General features: G+C 32.1%; 1 protein-coding gene across 9 annotated transcripts in view; it reads right to left on the reverse strand.

The window, feature by feature from the left end:
• LOC105219596 (uncharacterized) overlaps positions 1–18,510 on the reverse strand; it is a 34,290-nt gene that overhangs the window by 11,424 nt on the left and 4,356 nt on the right. For 8 of the 9 annotated variants that reach the window (XM_054230669.1, XM_054230667.1, XM_054230664.1 and 5 more), the window contains 8 exons: positions 17,418–18,446; positions 15,774–17,349; positions 7,914–8,252; positions 3,733–4,144; positions 2,939–3,672; positions 1,010–1,142; positions 808–939; positions 535–696 (listed from right to left, as the gene is read on the reverse strand). In XM_054230669.1, coding sequence (XP_054086644.1) covers positions 535–696; positions 808–939; positions 1,010–1,142; positions 2,939–3,672; positions 3,733–4,144; positions 7,914–8,252; positions 15,774–17,349; positions 17,418–18,446 — 4,517 coding nt within the window. The remainder of the gene's footprint in view (positions 1–534; positions 697–807; positions 940–1,009; positions 1,143–2,938; positions 3,673–3,732; positions 4,145–7,913; positions 8,253–15,773; positions 17,350–17,417; positions 18,447–18,510) is intronic. The other variant, XM_054230665.1, reaches the window with a different exon arrangement.

Genomic DNA, 18,510 nt, shown 5'->3' on the forward strand with positions numbered 1-18,510 from the left:
ATAAGGTGTGATGTAAATTAATCACTTAGCTTACATAATAACCGCGCTGAATAGCTAAAACTTTGCTTATTACATGTGCTGAATACGCATAAATATTAAAATATACGCTTAGTAAGCGTTATAACTATTTAAAATGCCGCTGAATATGAATTATGACAGCTTTTATAGAATGTGGAACAGTTATTATCTCTAACATTACTCTAATATTTATTATCTAAAAATTAAAACTATTAAAATTTTTGGTTCTCTGTTATATCCCCGACTCACAAAAACTAACAAACAGAAATGTATGTTGAAATTTAACTCTAAAGAGGGAAAATCAACCAACTGCATTGCAAATTTATTGTGCTGAATAAGTGAGCGACAAGCAATAGCGCGTTGAATAAATAATGACTGCATGACATAGATTGCTTGATGGCGACAATAGGCCAATTTTTTTTCGATTTATACAAATAATATGTAGAAATTGTATTATAAAATATTTATAGCAGCTCTAATGAGAGCAATACGTCATTATCTTCGCCCCACACTCACCTTATGCTGCACCGCAAGCGCGCGCAAGTCTTGCAACCACTTTTGCTCCTCGAAATTCGGCAATTGACTATTCAAACTACCATCAGCATGATGCTGTTGTTCATCCATGGAACGTTCCAACACTGGATCATAGTATTTGAGACGTTCAGCGAATTCGTAGATCTGCGAAAAAGAATTTTTAAGGGTTGTAGTTGGTTTTTATATTTACATTTTTTTAAGAATTGTATTTCAACAATATTTTTATTGTAGCCATAAACTCCTATATTAACTCACCTTATTAATGAAACTTGGCTCGTATTTGCTCGGATCGCGTTGTATGTGCAGCGCAATTTGTTCAAAATACATTAGACTACGCAAATTATAGCCATAATCCAGCAGGCGTGTGGCCAATAAATATTTATAAGGCTAGAAAATAACAATAAGATACATTATAGGGTTGACAGAAGGTAAGTAGAGAGAGTCAGTAGAGAATTACCTGAAACTCGACTAGCGAGAATTTCTCATCGTTCAATGAGCAAGCATACTCATAGATCTCGGTCATCATGATGGCTTCGTTGGCGGCGAAGTCGTTGAAGGATTTATAATGCGATGAGCCAAGCAAGACGAGTCTGCAAATATGAAAAGGGGGAACATACAGTGGGTTGAAAATACAAACTTTAAAGAAAAATATATACAAAAAGTCGAAAAAAATTAAAAATGTAAAAAATTAAATAAACATAATAAAATATTAAAATAAATTAATAGCACGAAAAAATAAAATAAATACAAGTTCGACAAATGTATAAAAAAATATTAAAAATATAAAAAAATTCAAAAAAGAAAAATAAATTATTAAAATTAAATAACAAAAAAATTAAAAGTAAAATATAAAAAATTAAAAAAAGAAATTAAAAAAAATTTAAAAGAAATTTAAAAGAAATTAATTATTAAGATTAAAAAAAAATTAAAATTAAACAAAATTAAAAGTATGATAAAAATAAATTAAAGAAACAATATAAACAAAAAGAAATTTAAAAAATAACAATAATAAATTATTAAATAAGAAATTCAAAAAAAAAGAAATAAATTAAATTATTAAAACTAAATAAAAAAAATTTAAAGGAAGATAAAAAAAATAATACTACAAAAAACAAATTTAAAAAATAAAATTAAATTAAATATTAAAAGTAAGTAAAAGTAAAAGTAATGAAATTAAAGTTGTTCGGAAAATAGCAGAAAATAAACAATAAATAAAAAAAAATATTAAATAAAAAAACACAAATTTAAATATATAAAAAATTGAACAAATAAAATAAAATATTAAAAAAATTTAAACAATTCAAATTATTGTAAAAAATATTTAAAAAATAAACCAAAAATTAATTTGTAAAAAACAGAATAAAAAATAAAAAAAATATAAAAAAATTTACATAAAATTAAAAAAATATATATAAAAAAATTTACATAAAATTAAAAAAAAAATTGATAGTACGAAATACAAGTTCGAAAAATGTATAAAAAAATTATTACAAGATATAAAAATTCAAAAAACAAAAATAAATTATTATAATAAAAAATAACAAAAAAATTAAAAGTATAATAAAAAAATAAAAGGACGAAAATTAAAAAAAATAAATAAAATATAAAAAATTAAAAAAAAATTAAATATAAAAAATTAAATAAAATCAATTATTAAGATTAAAAAAAATTAAAAGTATGATAAAAAATAAATTAAAGAAACAATATAAACAAAAAGAAATTTAAAAAATAACAATAATAAATTATTAAATAACAAATTCAAAAAATAAAATAAATTATTAAAAATATAAAAAAAATGTTAAAGGAAGATAAAAAAAATAATATTATAAAAAACAAATTTAAAAAATAAAATTAAATTAAATATTAAAAGTAAATAATGAAATTAATGTTGTTCGGAAAATAGCAGAAAATAAACAATAAATAAAAAAAATATTACATAAAAAACACAAATTTAAAAATATAAAAAATTGAACAAGTGAAATAAAATATTAAAAAAAATTTAAACAATTCAAATTATTGTAAAAAATATTTAAAAAATAAACCAAAAATTAATTTGTAAAAAACAGAATAAAAAATAAAAAAAATATAAAAAAATTTACATAAAATTAAAAAAAATATATAAAAAAATTTACATAAAATTAAAAAAAAATATAAAAAAATTTACATAAAATTAAAAATAAATAATAAAAATATTTAAAAAGGATTTTATGAAAAAAAAATAAATAATTTTAAATATTTGAAAAATAAGAATATTAAAAAAATTTAAAGCGATACAAAAAAAAATTTACAAAAATTATTTAAAAATGTATAAAAATAAATAAATAAAAAAAACACAATTCATATTTTTCTACATATGTATAATCAAAACATTAAAAACATAACTCACTTTGGCAAATGCTGCTGCAAGGTGCTCTCCTGTGTAGCGCTCTCTTGATAGCGTCCGAAACCCACTTGCGCCATTAGGTAACAGAAGTGTGCCGCGAACAAGTCACCACGATTGAGCAACGAATCACCGAGCGTTGTAATCGATTTGCGATCTAATTCGGGTTTTTGTGACGTATTTGAGAGTATCATGGAGAGATGTGGACGCCAATCACCCCACTTTTCATCCTGCACACTCGTCACGCTAGACGGCTGACGGCCGCTCATCAGCTGATACAGCGTCTGTAGCGGATCGTTCAGCGATAGCTTGTTTGCGAACTTCATCATAACATTGGCATGTGAACGACGATCCACTTTGGAGGCCAGGAAGAGCGCATGACCCCACAAATTGTTATCGGTGGCCCAGTCGAGCGCCTCATTCACATTGCCATACAGCAAATAGTTGCGGAACTTTTCGGTTATCTCAGCGTCGGTGAGCACTGGTGCATTAGTAACGGTTGTTGTGGATTGAGTGGCGGCTTGTTTAGGCGCATTTGTGACAGCTTCAGCTTCATTACCCGAGACATGTTCTGTATTGGTTTGTTCAGCGGTAGCAGTGTCAGCTGCTGGCGCTTGCTCTTCATCTTCCTCATCGCCACTGAGCACGGATGAGTCGTCGCCGTCGGCAGGCTCTATTTGATAGGGGAATTGTTGTTGATTTTTTAATAGTAATTCCGCAATATCCGTGCCAACGACCATCTGTATAAAAGTGGAGTTATTAAAATAAAAATAAGAAAATATATCTTTTTTTCTACTTACGCCATTTTGACGCAACAACAAAATCAACAGATTCCACATCAGCGTATAGGAACCACGATATTTCTCAATATTATTGCATACCAGCTGTTTAGCGTAGATGGTGGTCTCCATGAGATCCAAACGTATTTGCTCTTCGCAGAATTCAATAATTGTCTTCTTGTGTGTGAGACCACGCACCAACGGCCCAGGATAGGCCTGGAAGAGTTGACGTGTTGCATCGTTGACGCCTAAGCGTTGCAACTTCACAATATTACTAATGGCGCCGTGTGAAGTGTACTTCGGTTTAACGGTAACAAGTATGCCGGCCGACAGCGAAACGATTGAGTGTTCGTTAACGAACTTACGTGGTGTGAGCCGCTGTGGATCGGGTTCGGCGATGGCTTCGGCATCGCGTATTGACATATGACCCGATCTAGGAGTGAGGTGAGAGATATAATTAGTAAAATATTCGACAATTTTTTGTATATAAAATAAAAATAAAATTATATTTATAAAAGGAAACACTTATAAATTAAATTAAATAGCATAATTGAATAAAATTATAATATAAAAATTAGATCATAAGCAGAAATATAAAAAAATAGAAATATGTATATTATTTACAAGTACAGCTGCAAATTTGAAATTTGTAATACTGCGCATGCGCAACCGTAAAACCTATTTAACAGCTCTGAGACCATGCATTGCTTAAAATAAAATTTATAAATATATATTTTAAAATAAAGTATGATTATATTTTATAAAAAATACTATATATTTATGTTTCTTTGTCTGATAAAAAAATTTAAGAAATTTTTAAAAATATCTAAAAAAAAAATTGTTTAAAAATCTCTAAAGTAGACAGAATATGTTTTGTATGTACAAAGGCGATGGAAATTAGTGCAGTAAGGTTAGCATTTTGAAGAAATTTATAAAATTTTAAGTGTTAAAAATTTAAAAATATATATATTTACATATACATATAATATGTATGTATGCATATTTAAATATTTACATAAAATAAGTTATGTTTAAAGAAAAAATTAAAATAATTTGAGAAATAGTATTTATATACATTAATATATAAAGCAAATTTAATTGCTCAATTATAAAATAAGACATTTGATGGAAAAAAATTTGCTTAAAAAAATGAATTTTTGATTTTGCTTGTTGTTAAAACTACACTCATTAAAAAAAAATTACTTGAAGAAATTATTGCAGCATAAAAAGAAAATCAATTGGAAGACTTTTAACTAATGAGAATACTCAGTGAGTCAGAAAAAAGCAATATCGCTCTAAATAAAACAAAATCTTTAACAAAACAATATTTAAAAAAAATAATAAAACAAGTTAATAAAAACGAATTTTCAAAAAAAATATATTAAAAATGTTTGAAAATTTAAAAATAAATATATAAATAATATATAAAAAAGTAGTTTCAAAGAAAATATAAAAAAATATAAAAAAACTTATAAAAAAATTATTAATATATTATTTAAAAAAATATTTAACAAAATTAAAAAAATATATATATTAAAAAAAATATATATTAAAAAAAAATATATATTAAAAACAAATATATATTAAAAAAAAAATATTTAAAAAAATTAAATAAAAAACTATTAATAAAAACGAATTTTCAAAAAAAAAAATACAAATATATTTGAAAAAAATATTTTAAAATAAATATTAAAAAACATTTAAATAAATAAAAAAATATTTCAAATTTGTATATAAAAAATATTTAAATAAAATATTAAAATTTTTGAAACAAAACCAATATAAACAATTATATTGTATTTATTATTATTATAATATTTTAAAGTAACGCTTAAGATCCATAATTGAAAAAATGGAAAGAATATGAAAAATGTTATCTTGAATGGTAAATATAAAAATATTCAACCGAATAATTAAAAAAAAATAAAACGTATTTTCAAAAAAAATATTATAAAAAATATTATAAAAAATTATAATTTTATTAAATATATAAAATATATTTAAGAAAAATATTGAAAGAATATTTTAAAAACAATTTATCCATTAAAAAATTAAAAAAAAAAATTAAATGAACAAAAAAATAAATTTTCTTAAAAAAAATAATTTCAAAAATATTTTAAAATAAAATTAAAATAAATATTAAAAAACATTTAAATAAATAAATAAATATTTCAAATTTGTATATAAAAAATATTTAAATAAAATATTAAAATTATTGAAAGAATTATTACATTCAGATTAAAAAAATATATATGTAACTATTAAATTGAATATATGTAATTATTATATTGAAGACAAGAACTCAGAAATATTTTGTACGTAATATGTACTCTTTAAAATATTTTAAAGTAACGCTTAAGATCCATAGTTGAAAAAAATGGAAAGAATATGAAAGTAACAAAAAAATATTTTGAAAGGTAAATAAAAAAATATTTAAGCGAATTTAAGATATTACCAATATTAAAAACAAAAATATTAATAAAACCAATTTTCAAAAAAATTATTTTAGGAATAAATACTCAAAGAAAATATTATAAAATATTATAATTTTTTTAAATATATAAAAAATATTTAAGAAAAATATTGAAAGAAAATTGTAATGAATAATTTATCCATTAAAAAATTGAAAAAAAAAATTAATTAACAAAAAAAAATAACTTTTTTTGGAAAAAACAAAATATTTTAATTAATTTTTTTTTAATTTTCTTAAAAACATTTTTTTGTTAATTACATTAATTTTTTTTTTCAAATTTAATTTTCTCAAAAAAAATGACGAAAAATGTTTTTTTTCATTAATTTATTTTAGAAATTATTTCTATAAAGAGTGGTGGGTAATACCTTATTCACGCAGATAAAGGCAGTTTTGTAAGGAAGAAAATATTTAAAAAAATCACTAATTGCTTGCGTATACTTCAAATTAATATTCCTCTACTGCCTGCGCAGATCAGAAGAACTTGAAACAGTGACTGTGGTATGTATGTTTTTGTATGCAGACAATATCGAACACGAAAAGTTAAAAAAGGTTAAAAAACTGTTACATAAGAGTAAATATTTATAAATAGAGAGACATGGCAGACAGGAAATTGCAAATGTGTTCCACAAGTTCATAAAGTATAAATAGAGATTTATAATGATAATAGTAAATACTAAAATAAGACCTTATATATTTTGGAAATTAAAAATACCTAAAATTCAGAAAAATATATTCATGAAACATTTCTAAAATGCATAAATATATCATACATAAATAAAAGTGTAGACCCCTTATAAGACTTTTCAGAGAGAAAAACGTATACATATAGAGTTATTCATACATACAATACAGATATGCCGAAATCGCAGTAAGAAATAATGCAGCCAAAAGACATATACGATTATGTATGTGTATATGTGCGCTAAATGTAACTATGATATATGTATATATGTATGTTAGATATCAAAAATGCACTTATGTAATGTGACTAAAACTAGTTTGAAAAAATGTACTTAAGCCGAAAAATGTAGTTGTAAGCCAATTTAGGTCAAACAGAGTACGTTAGACACATGATTAGGGGTATTCACAGCGCTTTGTATAAAAATTTTTAAATGAAATTGAAATTTTTTTTCTAGTTATAAGGAAAAAAATGACAAATGTGGAATGTGAATGTAGAGTTTGAAAGGCATTGTATGAAATAGTGATTTAAGATTTTTAAATTATGAAAAAATGTGCGGAATATGAAGTGTGAGTTCATAAGTATGAAAATTACAGCCAAATGGCAGAGAAAGCATGAAATAATTGTTTATGAGAGCGATTGTGAGAAAATTGAAAATTATTAGAAAAAATATTTTAGAAAAAAAAAATTAGAAAAAAATTTGAAAAAAAAAATTTAGAAAAAAAAAATTGAAAAAAATTTTAGTTTTAAAATTTGTTTTAAATAACATCTAATAATGTCAAAAATTGATTTCCACTACAAAATTTACGCTTAAAAAATCGTTAAAAGTTTAAAATTTTCAAATAAAATACTAAAAAGTATATTTTAAAATACAACAACTACTTTTCGTACACACTGTGAACACCCCTAACGCTTGTGAGCAAACCAACATAGACGTAATATAGAGTAATTGGTAACTTGTAGAGAGCTTTTTTTTTTGTTTTTGTACTAGCAAAACGAAAATAAATAATAATAAAAAGTAGTAGCAGTAAAGTTGTTGCTTGGCAGCACCTGGACTCCGCGTAATCGGAACGCGCGTAGTAGGAAGCGCCAACACCGCCGACACCAGCGTAGTATGCTGTCAAACCACCGCCACCGCCCGTTATGGCACTAATGCCGCTGCCAATTTGTGACAGATTGCTGGTGGAGCGTGCGGCGCGCAAAGCCGCCTCGCCACCGACGCCGCCGTATATGTTGCCTGCGTCATCGCCTAGCGTTGTAGAGTTGAGTGACATATTTATATGTTGTTGACTGTAAATCATATGTTGTTGTTGCTGTTGTTGATGATGTTGCCGCTGTTGTAAATGACGATGGTATTCATTGGCTTGTGAAATGTATGCATGTGTATACCTAAAGTTGAGGAAGTGATTGATGATGATTGCATATTGAATTTTGTACAAAATGTCTGCGAGATTTTGCAAATGGGAATATTTTTTTTTTTTACTTCTATTATAATTTAGAAATTTTATAAATTTTTGATTTTTTTTTTTTTTGATTTTTCAAAAATAATTAATTTTTCCGCATTTTTTTAATTTGTCTAAATATTTTTTTTCTACATTTTTTTATTGATTCCAATTTATTTCATTTTTTTTTTTTTGTAATTTTACATTTCTTTTTTTCCGTTTCTCTTTTCTGTTTACTTATTTATTTATTTTTTTTTTTATTTTAAAAATGCTATATATGCTAAATTTGATAAACAAATGTAAGACAATCACATTCACTTTACTAATAATATATTTTTAGTAATACTTAAGGACGTGAACTAGGTTTTAGATATTAGCCACACACACATATACATACATACATACATACAACACTACGTTATTTACGGGGAAAATACGTAAAAAACGGATATTTTTTGATTTTCGTTTGTCACATAAGAAAATATTTATCGGAAATATTTAGTGATTTTTAATTTAAGAAATACAACTCTGTAAAACTTGTAAATTAGTTGGATTCCTTTATTTTTAATATAAAAAAATTAATTTAAAAAAATCGATTACGATATCAAAATTATCGATTAACGAAAAATAATCGGAATATTTTTAAATAATTAATGGCGTTAAAAATACAGTTTAAGCTCAGCGAAAGTCCGTGCTAGTTCGCAAATTATGCAAATTCGATAACAGCACATTTATATTTGATATTGAAGTACTAAAAGTTATCGATTACTATATGCAAAATTTAAGAAAGTACTGCCATATGTTACACAGCTGCCATAAATTGTGTTAATTCACAGGTTTTCTTAATTCACAACTTCAAGCAGGATTCAAAAACCCCGAAAACGCGCTCTAATACAAAATGTATACGATTATTTAGCATTTATAGACAGATTTTATTTCTTAAATGCATTATTTAACTTTGCAAATGTTTAGAGGTTACTAAAATTTCATTAGTAATATCGATAACTCAATTATCGAGATTTATCGATATTTAAAAACGATATAATTTGTTTAAATCCGCATGTATCTCACAAAAAACTTATTTAACAACTTTTATAGACGCGCAGATCCAACCATTATGCACTTTCGACAACTCTTCATTCTTAAATATGAAAATAAACTTTAATTTTAGTATTTATCGATACATTTTTTCATATGTTGCAAATGAAAATCAAGCTATTAATATTAGAGCAAACAGTCGACAGTAATGTGTAGGTAATTGAATTTGAAACACATAGTGAAGTGGAAAGGTTGAAGAATTAATGGTTCTAATAATCCTATAATTTATAAATTTATCTTTACTGTTGTTCAACGTAGTGAGTTTACTGGTTTATTATAGTTAAGGTATTATAGCGATATTTATTATATATACATATGTAGCTATGGGTACTAATCTAGTGAAAATGCTGTTAATATGTTTATTTGGATAACTAGTATTAATGAGTAAATTGGTTCATAAGTAAGCATTTTATGGAACTCGCTTAATAAAGTACTCGTTTCACTAAATTTTAAAATTTTTTTTAGAAAACTACTCAAAATATATATTAAATTACACTATTTAAGAAACTAAAATTTTAATAAGTTATGTTTAAATAAAAAAATATATAAAAGTATATAAATTATAAAAAAATATAATTTATAAAAAAAATATATAAATTATAAAAAAATCGCATTTTAAATTTCGATTCTAAATTATTCAAATTAAGTATCAGAAAAATATTTTTAAATATACATATGTATCTATGCATAATATTATATATATTTTACTGTCAATAAGATATCTAAGTTAATTAAATTAAAACAAAATATCTTCCTATATACAATCAGCATTGTATGCCGTTATCTACATAAATTAAAAGCTTGTTGAGATTTTAACTGCTGAGTAGTGTAAATAAAAATAATAAACAATAACGACAACAACAAAATGAAGACTTCTAATGCGCCCTCAGAGCGTTATCGCCTGAGCAAAGTAAACATAGAAGCAGATGACGTGGCAGTTTTGGCGAAACTTTTTTTTCAGATATATTTTTTTATATATTTATATATAAAATATTTTCAGATTCGTATATGTATTAGATATTTACGAAAATATTTTAATTGTCATAAAATTTAATTTCACCGAAAAAAACTTTAATTTAATAAATTAAATAAAAATAAATAATATATAAATAATAATAAATTAATTGTATATTAATTCTTTGGTTTTATGCATATTATTTCATAAAAAAGCTTTTTATATTTTTCAAATTTATTTATTATATAATATAAATTATAAATATGGGGGATGGGGTCATATGTAGAAGTTCACGCAAGTGAGGAAAGTTTCTGATTGCCATTCACTTGGGAGTGGCCAGGAACGATTCTTTTGCATATGACTCAAGCAGCTCACGACTTCCGGTTTTAGACCAAGTATCCCCTGGGTAGCTAACAGACATCCGTTTGGAGGCGAGCTAAAGTGAGAAGGCGAAGCCCGCTTGTGCGGTTGTGCGTAGGGCTTGGGACCCACCACATAAAAAAATCTCCCCAATGAAAACAAACACCGAGCCTCGGATGAGAAACCCCCCTTTTGATGACGACCCCTGCAAACGTACTAAGGATCATGATTTGAGGGCATGCACCTGGAATGTCCGGACTCTTAATTGGGAAGGTGCCTCTGCCCAGCTGGTTGATGTCCTCATACAACTAAAGGCTGACATCACCGCCGTCCAAGAAGTGCGATGGACGGGACAAGGACGGAAGAAGGTGGGTCCTTGTGACATCTACTACAGCGGCCATATAAAGGAGCGCAAATTTGGTGTTGGATTTGTGGTGGGAGAGAGACTCCGTCGCCGAGTCCTGGCATTCACCCCGGTGGATGAACGTCTAGCCACAATCCGCATAAAAGCGAGGTTCTTCAACATATCGCTGATTTGCGCCCACGCCCCAACGGAAGAGAAGGACGATGTGACCAAAGACGCTTTCTATGAGCGCCTAGAACGCACCTATGAGCGCTGCCCCCGCCACGATGTCAAAATCGTGCTTGGCGATTTTAACGCCAGGGTGGGTAAAGAAGGTGTCTTTGGCACAACAGTCGGAAAATTCAGCCTCCATGACGAAACATCGCCAAACGGCCTGAGGCTGATCGACTTCGCTGGGGCCCGAAATATGGTTGTCTGTAGTACCAGATTCCAGCATAAAAAAATTCATCAAGCAACGTGGCTGTCCCCTGATCGAAACACGCGCAACCAAATCGATCACGTTGTGATAGACGGAAGACATGTCTCCAGTGTTTTAGACGTGCGTACGCTCCGAGGACCAAACATTGACTCGGACCATTATCTAGTAGCAGCAAAGATACGCACTCGCCTCTGTGCAGCAAAGAACGCCCGTCAACAAACACAAGGAAGGTTCGCCGTCGAAAAGCTGCAATCACAACCGACAACCGAACGATTTTCTACTCGACTTGCACTCCTGCTCTCTGAGAGCACTCATCAGCATCTCGATATAAGGGAGCTGTGGAACGGCATCTCAAACTCATTGCATACCGCTGCAGCCGAAACAATTGGTCTACGGCAACGCCAAAAAACCAGTTGGTACGATGAGAATTGTCGTTCCGCAGTGGAGAGAAAACAGACTGCCTACCTCGCAACGTTGCGATCGACCACAACACGTTCGGGGTGGGATAGATATCGAGAACTGAAGAGGGAAGCGAGACGCATTTGCAGACGTAAAAAGAAAGAGGCCGAAATGCGTGAGTATGAAAAGCTTGAAAAGCTGGCCGACATGGGTAATGCTCGAAAATTTTATGAAAAGATGAGGCGATTAACAGAAGGTTTCAAGACCGGAGCATTATCATGTAGGGACCGAGAAGGTAATCTGGTAGCGGATGTCCAGAGCACACTGGGATTATGGAGGGAACACTTCTCCGACCTGCTCAATGGCAGTGAAAGTACAACACCAGGAGATGGCGAACCCGATTCCCCAATCGATGACGATGGAATAGATGTTCCATTACCCGACCATGAAGAAATTCGAATAGCAATTACCCGCTTGAAGAACAACAAAGCGGCGGGGGCCGATGGATTACCGGCCGAGCTATTCAAATACGGCGGCGAAGAACTGATAAGGTGCATGCATCAGCTTCTTTGTAGAATATGGTCGGAAGAAAGCATGCCTGACGATTGGAATCTTAGTGTGCTCTGCCCAATCCATAAGAAGGGAGACCCCACAATCTGCGCCAACTACCGTGGTATAAGTCTCCTCAATATCGCATATAAGGTTTTGTCGAGCGTATTGTGTGAAAGACTAAAGCCCACCGTCAACGAACTGATTGGACCTTATCAGTGTGGCTTTAGACCTGGAAAATCCACAATGGACCAGATATTCACCATGCGCCAAATCTTGGAAAAGACCCGAGAGAGAAGAATCGATACTCACCATCTTTTTATCGATTTTAAAGCTGCCTTCGATAGCACGAAAAGGAGCTGCCTTTATGCCGCGATGTCTGAATTTGGTATCCCTGCAAAACTAATACGGCTATGTAAGCTGACGTTGAGCAACACCAAAAGCTCCGTCAGGATCGGGAAGGACCTCTCCGAGCCGTTCGATACCAAACGAGGCTTCAGACAGGGTGACTCACTATCGTGCGACTTCTTCAATCTATTGCTGGAAAAAATAATACGAGCTGCAGAACTAAATAGAGAGGGTACAATCTTCTACAAGAGTGTACAGCTCCTGGCGTATGCCGATGATATTGATATCATCGGAAGCAACAACCGCGCCGTTTGTTCTGCGTTTTCCAGACTAGATAAAGAAGCGAAGCGTATGGGTCTGGTGGTGAATGAGGACAAGACGAAATATCTCCTGTCATCAAACAAACAGTCGGCGCACTCGCGTCTTGGCTCCCACGTCACTGTTGACAGTCATAACTTTGAAGTTGTAGATAATTTCGTTTATCTGGGAACCAGCATTAACAACACCAACAATGTCAGCCTTGAAATCCAACGCAGAATCACTCTTGCCAACAGGTGCTACTTTGGACTGAGTAGGCAATTGAAAAGTAAAGTCCTCTCTCGACGAACCAAAATCAAACTCTATAAGTCGCTCATTATTCCCGTCCTGATGTATGGCGCTGAAGCGTGGACGATGACAACATCCGATGAGACGACTCTTGGGGTTTTCGAGAGAAAGGTTTTGCGCAAGATTTTTGGTCCTCTAAACATTGGCAACGGCGAATACCGCAGGCGATGGAACGATGAGCTGTACGATTTATACGACGACATTGACATAGTTCAGCGAATAAAAAGACAGCGGCTACGCTGGCTAGGTCATGTTGTACGGATGGAAGAAAACACTCCAGCTCTGAAAGTATTCGATGCAGTACCCGCTGGAGGAAGCCGCGGAAGAGGACGACCTCCACTCCGGTGGAAAGACCAAGTGCAAAGTGACCTGGCTTCACTTGGTGTTTCCAATTGGCGCCAAAAAGCAAAAAGGAGGAATGAGTGGCGCGCTCTGGTGGATTCGGCTATAATCGCTTAAAGCGGTTCCTACGCCAAATATATATATATATATATATAAATATATTTAAATAAAATAATATTAAAATTTTTTAATGGTATTATTCTCAATTGTATAATTTATGTAGGTACTTTTTATTAAAAAATAGATTTAGTAATTTTTACTTTACTTTCAATTCATTATTAATGTTTCTTTATTTAATTTTTAATTTTTTTTTAATTTTTTTATTTAATTTTTTTTATTAAATTTTTGTTTATTTAATTTTTTTTATTTAATTTTTCTTTATTTAATTTTTTTTTATTTTTTTATTTAATTTTTTTTTTATTTAATTTTTTTTTTATTTTTTTGTTTAATTTATTTTTATTTTTTTATTTAATTTTTTTTATTTTATTTTTTAAATATTTTTTATATTTACTTTTTTTCTTTATTTAAAAGTTTTCCAACTAATTCTGAATTTATTTTTGTTTCTTATTTTTATTTTTTTTATATTTTTATTATTTTATAAAAAGCTTTTTATATTGTTAAAATATATTTGTAAATTTTTTGTATGATATTATGCTGAAATTTATAATTTAAGTATGCAATTTTTATTCTAAAATTATATTTATGAGCTTTCATATTTTTTTAGATTTCTTATTGATTAATATATTTTATATTTACTTTTTTTATTTTAAGACAAAATTTTGCAACTAATTCTGAAAATATTTTTGTTTTTTTTTTTTTTTTTTAATTTGATTATTTAAAAAAGATAAATATTTTTTAATTCTTTGATATTTTAATTTTAGTTTTATATTTTAACATTTTTATTTTTATGTTTTAATTATTTATTTTTAATTGTATTCCTTTTTCAATTATGTATTTCATTACTTTTCATAAATTTTTTTATTATTTATAATTATTTATTTTAATTGTATTCCTTTTTTTGATTATGTTTTTCATTACTTTTCATAATTAATTTTTGTATTTTTTTTTATAAAAATCGATATCAAAAAACATTATATTTTACAAAAAATAATCGCATAGCCTTTTCACACAGCCAAATTAATTGATCAATTAAAATTTTGATTGAGAAACCAGTTTTTGCCCTTCACACTGCCGGTTACTTAATAACCGAACAGCTGTTATACATTTTTGTTTTCGTTTTTCATAAGAAGTCAGCTGATTGCTATTTTTAGCAACGACATCTACCGTGGAGTAGCGTGAACAACAACTCGCAAACAAAGAAAGTAAATATAATTTGTCGCAGAGTTGCATTTCATTTTCAAGTCGATTAAAATTAAATTAAAAATTTTATTTTGCATGGTAAATCGATCTTAATCAGCATTTTAATCGAGCAGAAACCGGTTAATTGATCAATTAGCATCTGTGTGAAAAGGCTATTGTCATTAATTTTAAAGGAATTCATTTAAAAAATACTAAATCTCAGTGTAATTTAAATTTAATATGGCTGCCATAAACAAATATTTATATTTTATTTTTTCACTTTTAATTTATATTTTTGTAAATTATTTTTATAATTATTATATTTTATTTTATATTTTTTTAATTATTTTTTTTTTATAATTATTATATTTCATTTATATTTTAGTTGTTAATTAATCAATTGTTAAAGAGTTAGTACGAATTAAGAATAAGAACAAAAAGCAGGAATAAAGAGAAGGTAAAGCAAATTGTAAGAAACATATTAGAAATGTGGTTTAGTGTGGCAAAGCCTACGTTCTTTAATACTCATACGCAATTCATACTCGAGTTAAGCTACTTATATACATGTTCAAGGCAAAGCATAACAAAAAAAACTGAACGTAACGAAATTTCTAAATAAACACAAGCTTAAGTATTAAATAATAGATAAAATGAAAAAGTAAATTTCAATAAAAACAAAATAAAATAACAAAAATAAAATCGTTAAAAAAATAATTTGCAGCCAACTTACCGATCATTGTCGTTTTGCACCGAACTGCGTCCCGAGTGCACCGACTCACGTCCATCCGCCGTGGCCGCCGCCAACGAGCTGCTATTCAAGCTAGCGTGATCTCCACCTGCGGCGGCATGTGCGCTCAAGCTGGATGCCGTTGCAGCGGTGGCATGTCCATAGTATTTCTTATACCACTCCGCGTATGCCTGCGGATTGGTGCGCGCCATTTGCTCATAGTAATACGAGGCGTAGGGATCGTAACCGTACGCGTTTGGCGGATAGCCATACATGGCGGCGTGACGCGGATCGTAGCGTGCGCGCTCCTTCTCCAAATCACTTTCCCGCGCATTGCGTGAGCTCTGCTTGCGGTACTCTTCGTACTCGCGCAGATCGCCGCGTTCACCACGCAACGATTTGTCACCACCACCAGTGCCGCGATGACGACGCTCAATAGTATCATAGTCACTGCCACGATCGCGACGTGTGCGCCGCTGCTCACGACGCTCATCATCCACATAAGTGCTCCGGCGCCCATCGCGTGCATCATCATGATTTTTGTCGCCGCGTTTGGGCGCGCCACGTGCGCGTCGATTGTAGTCATCGTAGTCGCGTTCACTACGGTCGCTGCGTCCCGCGCGTTCATCATTGTGATGACGCGCGCCGCTGCGACGCGTTTGCTCTTTGCGTCGCGCGCTCACATCTTCCACATCGTCGTCGTATTGACGATTGTGACGACCGTTGCGACGCAACGTATCCGATTTGCCATTGTCACGTGCATAATACTTATCGCGTAACTTGTCGCGTTCGTCGCGCTTATCAGCACGTTCGCCAGCGCGACGTCGCTTATCCTTGGCATAATCGCGATCGTCACGTTCGCGATCACTGCGCGCACTACCCTCACGATAACCGCGACGGCGGTCACGCTCGCGTTCGCGCTCACGGTCACTTGAGTAGGGCTCAGACTCCTCGAGATCATCGCTCTCATAGCGATCGGCAGAGCTGCGCTGTTTGTCACGGCGATGTGCGCGATCTGGCACTTTGCGCTCCAACTCGCCAGTTGAATGTTTGCGCGACTTGTTGCTGCCAGCGCCAGTGTAACGTGTGGGGTGATGATGACGCTGTTGCTCTGGCAATGCATCGCTTTCATCATTACCTGTTGAGGCATTGGATAATTCCTTCGATTTTGTGGCATGATGGTGGTGATGGTGATGTTGCACATGATGATGATGATGCACATCCTGTGGCTCATCAACCGCAGGCGGTGAAGGTTCGTTGCTTGCAGCAGCGCCCTCTAAAGGCGGTTCATCGCGACTGTTCACCGTTAATAACGGTGGTTGTTGCAACTGTTGTTGGTGTTGCTGCTGCTGTTGTTGCTCCTGCTGTTGATCCTCCAAATTCTCGCCGTCCAATTCGATTTCGCGCTGCCCACTAGCAATTTGTGGTGGTGGCGCCGGCGCATTACTTTCCGGCGAGCGTTCGACGCCGGTTACGACGCGTTGCTCGTTGCTGATATTACTCTCACCAGGTACCAAATACAAATTGCGATCTGTGGTTATATCTATAGTGTTGTGATTGTCGGTTGAGGCGTTAGTTGCTATAAAAAAAAAAAAAAAAAAAATTTTAATGTTATAAAAAGAGAAAATTATCAAAATGAGATCTAACCTGTCAAATTTGTGACATTGCCCAAAGCGCCACGCTGGGACGCATTCAACAGCGGCACTGCTGGCACCTGCTCCAAAGAGGTATCCTCACCGTCGGCATGTCGTTCATCCATATGCATATTGGCCGGCTCCTCCGTGCCGGTCACCATGCGCTGTGTGGCCTCTAGCAGTTCAGGCTGTCCCAACACTAGGCGCGACAGCCCCGGTGGCGGTAAGCTATCAGCTTCCAAGTTTAACTCCTCATCGGGATTCTCCGAAAGTGGACTCGTCTGCAAGTACTGATTGCGCTCATCATTGGGTGGTGGCGGTAGTGGCGCCTGTGCCGCGGCTGCTGTTGCGCCAGGCAAAGTGATAGTTTGTGTAGTGGGTAGCAACAACGAAGTTGGCGGTGTTGGCAACGCCGTGCCCAAAACTTCTTGATTTTCATGCAAGATTTCCGAATTATCTGGCTCCAAGTGATTAAGCAGCGGATTGGCAAAATCTGCGGGCGGTGGTGGCACCGCAAAGGCATTAGCTACTGCGGCAGCTGTAATCTGCTGCGGGGCTGCAGGTGGCGCCGCGATATTGACAGCGTTATTGGTGGCCATCAAGCCAGCGCGATGATGTTGCGCTGCGCCGGCGCGTTTAAAAGGATTACCAGCAGCAGCACTCGCACCTGGAGGTGGCGGCAAATTGCTTGGCGGTGACAAAGCAGGCGGCGGTAGACCAATTGGGGCGACGGCGACCGGTGGTGCTGCAGGCGGCAAAACTTCGGACTGCACTGTGGCTATTTCATTTTGGAACGCTTGCGGTGGTGTTAAGGCATTTTCCAAAGGCTCACTGGTAGGGCTGGCAACGCCAGGTGGTGAAGCGTATTGGCGTGAAGGTCGCGAAACTGGTTTTGCTTGTGACACATAAACGGAGTTTGGAATGTTGCTTCCAACGCCAACGGAAGCTGGGGGTGCAGCGATAGGTGGCGCTGCGGGTGTTGGGGCTGTGGTGTTATAGTTTTCATTGGTCACTTCGGAGAGTGGTAGCGTGGCGGGTTTGCCTGCAAGCGAGAAAAAAAAATAAAAAAAAAGATTGAAGATTAAATCTTTGAAATTTAAAAGGAG

This window comes from Zeugodacus cucurbitae, chromosome 5, assembly GCF_028554725.1.
Source record: "Zeugodacus cucurbitae isolate PBARC_wt_2022May chromosome 5, idZeuCucr1.2, whole genome shotgun sequence".
In the NCBI taxonomy this organism is placed as follows: Eukaryota; Metazoa; Arthropoda; class Insecta; order Diptera; family Tephritidae; genus Zeugodacus; species Zeugodacus cucurbitae.